Below are 12,171 nucleotides of genomic sequence, written 5' to 3'. Positions count from 1 at the left end.
ATATAGTCTTTAATCATATTAACTTGTAACTTTCTGAAATATACTTCTTTGCAAACATTTATACAAACTTTATCTAAATGGATAAATTATCTACTGTTACCCACAGGTTCCATAAACATCTCAATAAAAGGTCAATAAATTCTGAAATATAACAGTCCCTGAAATATGATAATTAAGAAAAGAAACAGAACATTCTAAAGTTTAAAGTTACCATAGATTTCCTTGGAGGACATCCCTGGGCAAAGGTAAAGGAAAAAAAAAAAGTCATTTCTAGGGTTATGGCCTATTATCAGAGTCAAATTTTAAATAACGCCTAACACGACCTATGCTTCGTTCTGCTCCTTAGTCCCACTCGTGCTGAGCACTGTCCAGTGCTCCTCAGAACCAGTTTCCTGAAGAATCAAATGGAGCCATGACTGCACTTACACAGGCCTCGGCACTAGGCCTGTTCTCTAGAGACTGCAGTGGGATGCCAACAGCTGCCTGAAAGGACAGTCAGTGTGACCACAGGGGTAGTGCCTCTGTCTGCCATCAAAAGGATATCATTTCACACAGTCTTAACCTAGATAAATAACTACATAAAATCAGTTTTAAAACTTACACAAGTATTTCTAGAACCAAGTTTACCTTTAAAAAATCAACCCAATGCTGTCACTGAAGAGGCAAGACAAAACAATTTCCAATCCATTAACCCTTTAATACATCATAAATGTTTTTCCATTCTGAGCCATGAATTTTTTTTCCTTTTTACTTTAATATCTAATTTAAAAATTACAAGGACAACATCTAAATTTTCAGAACTATATAATTAAATTTTAAATAGATATTTTCTATGCTCAAATCATAATAATTAATAAATTATGACATCCCTCTCCCAACAGATACTAATGATTAAATTTTTTTGCAAATACTAAAACAAATGTTGAATCCAAGATAAGCCTAGAATATTACCTTTCTTTGTCAGATAGTTCATACTATTGGCTATAGCAGCAGTCTTGCCTTGAGAATCTAAGGCAGTAAATCTAGCATAATCATCCACAAAAAAGTTATCTGAAAAAAAATTGAAATAGATTCATAATTAATATGACTAAATTCCATCTAATGTTAATTTCAACTGATAATCTGACATGACCATAAGTTTTATAAGAATGCATGAATGAGATATATTGCTTCATATTTATTAAACAACTTTATAATCCCAGACCCCTATTCCAGTAATAACATTTTAATACACAAAGTTAATAAAAATGAACACATCTCACATGACTCTCATGTATGTATGTGTCATTTCAATGGTTTGAATTTATTCTAGTCCCACTTCTATCACTTCACAGCCTGAGAATATTTCCTAAAGATCCCCCTTAGCGTCATCTCTCCCTTCCACTGTCCATCCACCATAATAAGCTCCTCCTTATCCTTATTTTTTTTTGGGGGGGGGGGGTGTTGTGTGTGCAAAAATAGGAAAGAAAATCCAAAAATTCTCATTTTAATGTTTTCATGGATCAGAAAATAGTATATCCTTAGCCCAAACAGAAATAAAAGGTAATTTTCCGATACATAGCTTCTCTGATTAGTGCCCATGGACATGCTCTCAATAATCGTTTCCCGCCATGACCAGTTTGGCTCAGTGGATAGAAGGGTCCCGGGTTTGATTCCGGTCAAGGGCATGTACCTTGGTTACGGGCACATTCCCAGTAGGGGGTGTGCAGGAGGCAGCTGATTGATGTTTCTCTCTCATCGATGTTTCTAACTCTCCCTCTCCCTTCCTCTCGTAAAAAATTAATAAAATATATTTTTTAAAAAATCATTTTCCCCTCAGATTACTCTTGCCAAAATTCCAGTTTCAGCACGTCATTCCCTTGCTCTAATCTACCCAGTAATTTCTTCCTACCTACAAAATGGTCCCCAGCCTGGTATCATAAACCCTCTATCTCTAGCAACCTCCCCAAGCTTATGCATTATCTCACCCCAACACAGATGCCACCCTTCTCTCACTGTCCTCCAAGCACGTCTTGCACATCCTCCCATCTACCTGTCTGCTCACCCACTCACCCACCTGTACTTTCATTCCACAAAACACACTAACCCTTTCCATCAGGACTCCAGACAGGAAAGCTGGTAAGCTAGACAGAAAGCAGTGCCCGCCACGACTGAAAGAGAGCAGCGACAGTGGCAGAGCCGGGGCTGGGGCAGAAGGTGGCCAGCTGTGCCTTCCCTGACAGGCCCACAGCTCGCCCCGCAGACTGCACTGCTCCCGGGACCAGCACCGTTTCTCAGCTCGTTACCACGGCGCCCACAGAGAAAGGACCTCTTCATTCACGCACACCCCAAAGGTAACTACTGACAGTTAAAGTGATGAAAACAACAAAAGCTCAGGATAAAGATTCACAACACTGTTCGCCTTGCTCTATTAAAACTTCCGGCGCCCTGGCTGGTGTGGCTCAGTGGTTGCACTGAAGGGTCGCAGGTTCAAGTCCTGGTCAAGGGCATGTACCTGGGTTTCAGGTTCGATCCCCAGGCCTGGGACACATGTGGGAGGCAACCAATGGATGTTGTCTCTCTCACATGGCCTTTTCTCTCTCTTTCACCCCTCCCCCCTCCTTCCACTCTCTAAAAATCAATGAAAAATAAAATCCTTGGTGAGGATTAACAAAAAGAAACAAAAAATTTCTGGTGAAAAGCAAAAACCTAATGTAAAGAAACAATGCAGTTCACATTCTGACTATTTTCTTTTCAAATATAAGCATTTATGTGCATTTTCCTCTACTGAAAAGATATTCGGCTCAAGTTAGATTAGGAGATGGTTGCCATAAAGTAACAGCCATAAGTAGATCTACACATTCATCATTCACCATGACAACAGACACACTTGGCTCTGACTTCGCCAGTCCCCGTCTTTCCCCGCAGTGAGACTTCTCGGACAGGGATGACACTTCCCTTCTTCCCAGCTGGTTGCTAACGTGGCCTTCAGATCTCACAGGAAGGCCTAAGGAGCAAACTACACCTGGGCGTAGTACATCTGCCTCGTGGAAGGTATTCTTGTGGAAACAACCCAAACACTCATCAACTGAGGAATAATAAGCAACACGTGAGCTACTTATACTACGGATATTAATCAGCCATAAAAAGGAATGAAGTACTACTGACATATGCTACAACATGGATGAACCTGAAAAACAATGGAAGTCAGTCACAAAAACGTCACATTATATGAATCTCCAGAACAGAAACATACATAGAAACAGAAACTAGATTAGTGGTTGCTGGAGGATAAAAGAAAAAAATGGAAAGTGACTATTAATGGGCACATCAATTCTTTTGGGAGTGATAATGTTCTAAAATTAGATAGTGGTAATGATCACACAACTTTGAAAATATACTAAAATTTGTACAATTTGAAATTGTGCACTTTCAAGGATTTAGTTTTATGGCATGACACTATTTCTCAATGAAGCTTTATTTTTTAGAAAGGCATTATGTTCTCAAAGAAAAGCTACCTAAAATATCTGTTGACATTATTGCTGATTCTAGAATAATGATGAAGAAAAGATAGTGCTTGAGAGTTTTATAACTAAGAAAGTGAAGGATACAGGTCCCTTTTATCACCTAAGCTTGTTTAGTTGGTAAAAGGCACTGAATATTTTCCAAAGTTTACAAGGATTTATCCAGAAAGAATTTCTCTCCTTTTGGAAGACACTTTTGTGAATTTAGAAGCTTGTATTATAAATTCAAGGTGCAATGAATTTAAACATAAAATTGTGTCACAATCTTGGGTCATCTTCTGAACACTGACATCTCATAAATGCAAAGATTCTGAAAAACTAATCAAAAACAGCCCGAAAGTAGTTCCTGAAATGCTTCTTACTGGTTGCTGTTAAATCCAGGTATTCTCGCTCAGCTGTCAAAATCCTAGCATTGATTCGTGGAACAACATTCGGCTGATTCATAATATACTCTACCACATCCTGATCATGAGACAGTTCACCCTAAAGAAAAAAAGAAAAACAGGGTATGGGTGGAATGAGCGTTAAAACACATCTGATCAAAATAATTTATTAGAAACTAATAAATCATTAACTTTATATTATCTTCTTATGTACCAGTAATTGCTAAAAACAGGCGCTATCACATCATAGGTCCCTGTTATTGCCGAGCATAGCTTGGTGTATTATGCACAGTATAATGTTAACTCCTTCAACAATGTGAGGCAGATATTACTGATGTCCCTTTTAAAGATGAGGCACCTATGGCACAGAAGGTTAAATAGCTAACTCATGATCACAGAGCTAATGAGAAGTGAATATAAAATGCAAATCCAGGTTTATTTTATCTCTCCACATACCACTGTGCTTCCCCAGAAATAAGCAAGTTCCTCAAATTAGTTAAGAGTTAATGTCACCAGTTCCCAACTCATAAGCTGTATTTTACAACTTTACATGTATCACACCACAACACGGTCACAAGCTGCAGCAAAACCGAAGGAGAAAGGAGAACTGAGGCAGAAAACATACCCATGGGAACCAGGAGAAAGTGGCATTGATTTCAAATGCAGATTTTGGACAAAGTCAGTCCTTTACCAAAAATTATATTGAAGACACTTTTCCTATGACACCACCAGAGTTAGAAGAAACTATTAGAGATGAAAAAATAAGGAGACTTAAGCAGATGCCGAGAGAGAAAGAAGCAGCCCTTGAAGAAATGTGTAAGAAGATGCACCAAAAATAATAAAATGTTGCCATACTTTAAAATGTAAATAAAATAAAATAAAATAAAGCGTTAATACAAGCATGCCCTGGCCAGTTATTCAGTGGTTAGAGCATTGGCCTACACACCAGAGTCATGGGTTTGATTCCTAGTCAAGGGCATGTACCTGATCGTGGGTTCGATCCCCGTCCCTGGTCAGGGCGTGTGCAGGAGGTAACCACAAACAATGTTGTGTGTCTCTCTCACATGGGTGTTTTTCTATGTCTATCCCTTTCCCTTCTACTCTCTCTAAAAATCAATGAAAAATATATCCTCAGGTGAGGATTAACAACAACAACAACAAAAGTTAACACAAGCAGAAAAACATTCTGAGATCTGCTCATTGTTAGTTTCTCTTAAAGAAGAAAGCCATATAAATTCTCTCAAGCAGTTAATATACTTTGTAATAAAAACTGCCCCAAGCCTTTTCACTTTCAGGCATCCAAGTAACCACATATTTCCAGAATCACAATTACAGTGGGGAGAAGAAAAATAATTTATTTTTCTTTCCTTTTACACTTCTCATGTTATAGAAATACCTGTACAGCTGATCCTTGAAAAATACTATTTGAAGTACACGGGTCTGCAAGGGTCCACTGATAACACAGATTTTTTTTCAATAAATGTTGTAAATGTATTTTCTCTTCCTTATGATTTTCTTAACATTTTTTCTCTAGTTTACTTCATTATAAGAATACAGTATATAATATATGACATACAAAATGTGTGTTTATCAACTTTTTATGTTAACAGTAAGGCTTCCAGTCACCAACAACAGGCTTAGTAGGTAAATTTTAGGGAGTCAAAAGTTATATGCAAATTTTTAACTGCAGGGGCATTGGCACCCTAACCCCTAAATTGTTCAAGGATTAACTGTAGCTTATTGTTAAAAAACAAACGAAAGTTGAGAAAGAAATGTAATGTACTTCAAATAGGAAAAACTCCGAATCCCACACCTACACCTAATGATGAAATGTCACAGGTGGAAGGGGGTCCTGAAAGGTCCTAAAACCAACCAAAGAGAGGATCCTGAAAACAGGGAGAGAAGGACTCATCACATAGACCCAGTCCTGAGTCTGACTCACAGCTGATTTCTCAAGAGAAATCAGAGATCAAAAGGCAATGGAATTACATATTCAAAGTGCTGAAAAGAAAAGGCAGTCAACCAAGAATTCCATATTCAAGTAAATTATCACTTTTAAATGAAGGGCAAATAAACACATTCCCAGATAAAGAAAAACAAAGAGGATTTTTCACTGGGAGACCTAACTGAAAATGGATCCAAAAATTAAATGTTAAGAGAAAAACTATAAAATGCTCAGGAGGAAAGAAACATAGGTATAAATCTTTGTGACCTAGAATTAAACAATAGTTTATTATATATGATTCAAATAGCATGAGCAACAAAAGAAAAAATAGTAAATTGGACTTAATCAAAATTAAAAACATTTGAGCTTTAAAGGATACCACCCAATAGTGAAAAGGCAAATCAGCCCTGGACAATTTTCTCAGTGGTTAGAGCGCCAGCCCACAGACTGAAGGGCTGTGGGTTCGATTTTAGGCAAGGACACGTACCTCAGTTACAGGCTCAATTCCCAGCCTTGGTTGTGACACGTTTGGGAGGCAACCAATCTATATGTCTCTCTCACATTGACATTTCATTCTCTGTGTCTCTCTCAGTCCCTGCTACTCTCTAAAAATCAATGGGAAAGAAAAATATCCTTGGGTGAAGATTAACAAACAAAACAATAAAAGAAAAGGCAAATCATAAAATGGAGAAAATGTGTGAAAATAATACATATAAGTGATTAGTATCCAGAATACATAAAAAAATTCTTACAACTCAAAAATAACAAAACAACCCAATTAAACATGGGCAAATAATCTGAATAGACGTTTCTGCAAAGAAAATATAGGCTACACTTAAAGAGACGGATAATACCAAGTGTTGGCTACAAGGTGGAGAAAGTCAAACCTGGATACACAGCTTACACGAATGTTCATGCAGCTGCTTTGGAACATAATCTGTTAACATAGCAGGCAATCCCACTACTAGATCTATGCCCAGGACAGCGTGTATCCAGCTGCTCACAGCAGCACGACCCATAGCAGCCAAAGTGGAAACAGCCCAAGTACCATCAGCTGCAGAGGAGATAAATGCGCTGCATCCACCTAAGGAACTACATTTGTCCACGGAAGAGAATGAGACACTAACACAGACTCTAACAAGGATAAACCTGAAAGCATTATGCTAAGTGAAAGAAATCAGGCACAAAAGACCACATATTGTATGAATCCATTTAAATCCAATGTCTGAAAGAGGCAAATCCACAGAGAAACAGATTCATGGTTGGCAGGGGCCGTATAAGGGAAATGGAGAGTAACTGCTACTGGGTGTTGGTATATGTTAGGGGTGATGATAATGTTCTGAAACTAGACAGAGGTAATAGTTTCGTAACTGTGCTTACTCTAAAAACCAATGAACAGTCCACTTTAAAAGGTTGAGTTTTAAGGCATATGAGTTATATTTCAACAATAACTATATATGTGAAATATTTTAACTTTTTTTAGGTCAAAATTCCTTACAAGTACAACAAATATCTCCCAGAATGACTATCTTAAGAATTTTTAAAATAAAATTTAATCCTGAAACGAATAAAATCAGCTATTACAAAAACAATGTATGGAAAGTCTCATGAATATTTCATTACAGCTTGGCCAGTGTGGCTAAATGGTTGAGCGTCAACCCACACACCAAAAGGCTGCAGGTTCGGTTCTTGGTCAGGGCACAGGCCTGGGTCGCCAGCTTGATCACACGGAGGAGGTGTGCAGGAGGCAGCAGATCAATGATTCTCATTGATATTTCTATCTCTCTCTCCCCACCCCCTCCACTCTCTCTGAAATCAATAAAAACATATTTTTTAAAAATATTTTCATTATTGCAGAACTTGCTAGAAATCTGCAAATCACTTACAGTAGTGTATAGAAAATAGTGATACTTAAAGAAGTTTACTGCCTACGACAAAAATGAAAGCAACCATTCTCTTTCAAAACCAGCCTGCAGGTCAGCTCACCAAGTACACTGCGCGCTGGAAGAAGCTGGTGGTCTCCAGGATCTTGTGCATGGTGATGGTTTCCAGCTCATCAGGGTCCAGCTGTGCCTTTTCCAAGGGCATCCCATTGAACAGAACGACGGGCAGCAGACCAACCCCAGTCTGCTCGTGGTAGCCTCTTGCTTCCTACAGCACAAGGGACCACAAACAGCACATTTTTGTCCTTCATAAGACAAATGGAACAAAGAATATCTTTCATACATGCAAATTCTAACCAAAAACGCAACAGAAACATTGTCACCAAGAAGTAACGACAGAAATTTCATTTTAAAAAAATCACAGGTGATATCATAGTTAATATCCTACTGGGTAAATCTGAGATTAAATTACAGATACTTTATAAAAACACAAAACCTTGTAAATTAGGAAGTAGTATGGGGCTAGGGGTAATTTTAAGTAGATCAAGCTACCAAAACTATACAACAGATCTTTTGGCAATGATGGAGATATTCTATTTTTGCTCTCCAATGCAGCAGCCACTAACCACACCACTTGAAAGCTAGAGGCTACTATAATGGGCAACACAACAACAGACTGACATAAATTATTAGTGTTCTTGGACATATAGTCTAAGAAGAAATATTTACACCCAATTCTATGTGAAAAAGGGTCCATGTCACTAAAAAAGAAATTACACATGTAGAAAACTACACAAAGTTGATGTGAAAACAGTGTTCAAAAATTGCTCTAAACCTTCTGGCCCTTTAAATACAGCTCCTCATGTTGTGGCCCAACCATAACATTATTTTCGTTGCTACTTCATAACTGTCATGTTGCTACTGTGATGAATCGTCATGTAAATATCTGATATGCAGGATGGTCCTAGGTGACCCCTGTGAAAGGGTCGTTCGGCCGCCACAGGGGCCGCACCCACAGGCTGAGAACCGCTGCTCTACACTATACTGAGCTCAAGCTTTGTCCTCTCCAGGACAAAAGAGTTTTCTTTGCGGGGAAATGTCAGGCTGACAAACTGGCAGCTATAAAGGGCAGATAAATATATTTTTTCCTGACTGCCATTTTTCCCGGTCAAAACAGGTACATTCCCCAGATAACAACCACAGACCCCAGAATTAAAACTTCCTTGTGAAATATCTTATAACTGATATTTTTCTGAAAACAGAACTTTTTCACCTGCAAACCGTTTCAGTGGTTGCCAACCTTTCGGACCTCATGGACCACCAGTGGCCGTGGACCACCGGTTGGCAACTGCTGGTCAGAGAGCACAGAGATTGGGTAACTAGCACCAGCATCAGCCAGGGCCAGGGACTGCTTAGTTTCCACCCAGATCTGGCCAAAGCAGTACCTGACCGCGAGACCTCTCTGAGGCCTGGAGACGGCTCAGGACAAAAGGCCTTTTCTCCAGAGCAATGTTCAGACTTTTAAAATTTACCCTTTCAAAACTGTAAGCATGTAAATTCTGTTCTGTGATAGCTCAGCTTTTTCAAAGATGTTTATAAAAACTCAATTTTAATATACTTTGAGCTTTGAAAATGATTTCCCTAACAAAACAAAACCCACATTTTAAATCTAAGTGACAATGAAAAGTAAGTTAAGTAATGTCGGTGGTCTTTGGGAATGACGACAAAGTGAAAGGCAGGAGTGGGAAGAAGACGTTTTGACTATATAGCTTCCATCTTTACAACTTATAAAGGGTTTACCACACCAAATAACAAAATGCAGCCCAATTACCAAAGAGCCACGTTTAAAAATTACATGTGAGAATTTCTATCAACTGATCACCAAAAATGTTAATTATAAATAATGTTAAAACATTAATCACTGGAAAAGTCTTATGAATGAGCCACTTACAAGTGACAACTAAGATTAATAAAGACCCAGAATTAATATGCCAAATGCAAAATGTTTGCATGTGTAAGTTAGAACTTTTTTATCTACCATTATCTTACTGGCTTTGAAAGATACACACCTATCAGATGATAGTCTCTTCAGTTTAAAAGTTCTACTTTAATTGTACTGCCCAGTTTTAGAAATAATTGCTTCCTTCCAGTATCAGAGATAGAATATTCCACAGCTTCAGATTTATAACAAAAGTTACAGATATTTATAAGTATAAAAACATTTGCTGAATGCACTCATTCCTCCTTTTCAAAAGAATCTATTTTCTTGGGCTTTTTTTTGTGTGAGGGTACAGCTCCCACAAGTTTAAAAATCTTACTAAATCATTAGATTCTTAGAACCTATAGGAATCTCACAACATCCTTCTCTTAAGAGTATACCCAGCCTCCTCCCACTCCCAGGCATGCAGCTCACGATTTAGTGCTCTGGGTTAGTGAGACTCTCACTGGACATCCATATCAATATTACTTTATTCAAAAACCATAAAAGGTGCCGAGACCGGTTTGGCTCAGTGGATAGAGCGTCGGCCTGCGGACTGAGGGGTCCCGGGTTCGATTCCGGTCAAGGGCATGTACCTGGGTTGCGGGCATATCCCCAGTGGGGGATGTGCAGGAGGCAGCTGGTCGATGTTTCTCTCTCGTCGATGTTTCTAACTCTCTATCTCTCTCCCTTCCTCTCTGTAAAAAATCAATAAAATATATTTAAAAAAAAAAAAAAAAAAAACCATAAAAGGTAAGTGACTCAAATAGTTAGAGAATGAAGTAGTATATACAAGTAATATGATCTCTTATATATGGGAAGAGCTACTAATCAGTACGGATGAGGAAAATGGTCAAGTCTGGAAATTCCTGAGGAGCTAGGTCTGATACACCCATTTGATTCTTTAGCAAAACAAAGATTTAAACACATAAAAGACAACATGTAAGAACACCCTTTCCCCAAACTTGTCTACTGCATACTTTTCAAGCAAATACTTTTGATATAACAATCACCCACAATAAAAAGGCAACATGAATTTTTTCTTCAATAGAATAAATTAGAATTAAACATTTTCTAAACGTGAAATAGATAAAATTCCATTCACTCCCTCAAATCTCTGGTCTTCCCAAAGTGGCCTTTCTTGTATCTCATCTGCTCTTTTTCTACAGCCTACTATTCTTGCTGTTTGAAGACATGAGAAGAAAAGTACTAGGCCCAGGCAGTGTGGCTTAGTGGGTTCAACCCTGTGCACCAAAGGCTGCTGGACTGATTCTGTCAGGGCACCTACCCGGGTTTCAGGTTCGATTCCTGGCTCAGGTCACATATGGGAGGCAACCAATCGATGTTTCTCTCTCACATCGATGTTTATGTTTCCCTTTCTCTCTCTCTCTCCCCCCCCCACTTCTTCTCCCTCTCCCATTCTCTAAAAATAGTATATGTATATGTATATGTATATGTATATGTATATGTATATGTACAATATGTATACGTATATTTAAAATAGGTTGCTGGTTCAATTCCTGGTCAGGGCACATGCCTGGGTTACAGGCTTGATCCCCAGTAGCGGGGGGTGCAGGAGGCAGCCAATTGATGCTGCTCTCTCTTTGATGTTTCTCTTTCTCCTCCCTTCCTCTAAAAATTTTTGATAAAAACATATTAAAATTTTAATTAAAAAATCACTGGGTGTCCATATCAATATTACCTTATTCAAAAAAATCATAAAAGGTAAGTGACTGAGCAGAATGCTGCAATATCATAATGGATCCATCTCCAGTGTAAACTGAAGAGATCTCATGCCCAGCTTCAGCTCCATACCCACCTTGATATATCACAGCACAAGGAGACCTCACACTAGGGCAGGATGACATCAGTATCACGGCTGAAGGAGACGTCCCTCCCACCAAAATATGGCATCCAACGCGGGCTCAAGTGCCCTTGTGAGGGGCTGGTTATCCGGCACCATCTGCCCCGTGGCCCAGGCAGAGTCCACCCCCTGGTGCATCAGGGGATGGGCACAGAGACTCCAGCCCCGCCCCCTGGTGCATCAGGGGATGGGCACAGAGACTCCAGCCCCGCCCCTGGTGCATCAGGGGATGGGCACAGAGACTCCAGCCCCGCCCCCTGGTGCATCAGGGGATGGGCACAGAGACTCCAGCCCCGCCCCTGGTGCATCAGGGGATGGGCACAGAGACTCCAGCCCCGCCCCCTGGTGCATCAGGGGATGGGCACAGAGACTCCAGCCCCGCCCCCTGGTGCATCAGGGGATGGGCACAGAGACTCCAGCCCCGCCCCCTGGTGCATCAGGGGATGGGCACAGAGACTCCAGCCCCGCCCCCTGGTGCATCAGGGGATGGGCACAGAGACTCCAGCCCCGCCCCTGGTGCATCAGGGGATGGGCACAGAGACTCCAGCCCCGCCCCTGGTGCATCAGGGGATGGGCACAGAGACTCCAGCCCTGCCTATGGACCTGCTTGGTCCA

General features: G+C 39.9%; 1 protein-coding gene across 1 annotated transcript in view; it reads right to left on the bottom strand.

The window, feature by feature from the left end:
• The window catches only part of UGGT1 (UDP-glucose glycoprotein glucosyltransferase 1), a 174,115-nt gene that overhangs the window by 83,434 nt on the left and 78,510 nt on the right, over positions 1–12,171 (bottom strand). The window contains exons 17-20 of the mRNA XM_081096304.1: positions 7,818–7,982; positions 3,866–3,986; positions 952–1,050; positions 212–235 (exon numbers count right to left, since the gene is read on the bottom strand). Of these exons, the coding sequence (XP_080952430.1) occupies positions 212–235; positions 952–1,050; positions 3,866–3,986; positions 7,818–7,982 (409 nt within the window). The remainder of the gene's footprint in view (positions 1–211; positions 236–951; positions 1,051–3,865; positions 3,987–7,817; positions 7,983–12,171) is intronic.

Source organism: Myotis nattereri (assembly GCF_964212035.1).
Source record: "Myotis nattereri genome assembly, chromosome: 7".
NCBI lineage: Eukaryota > Metazoa > Chordata > Mammalia > Chiroptera > Vespertilionidae > Myotis > Myotis nattereri.
This window is presented reverse-complemented; position numbering and strand designations above follow the sequence as displayed.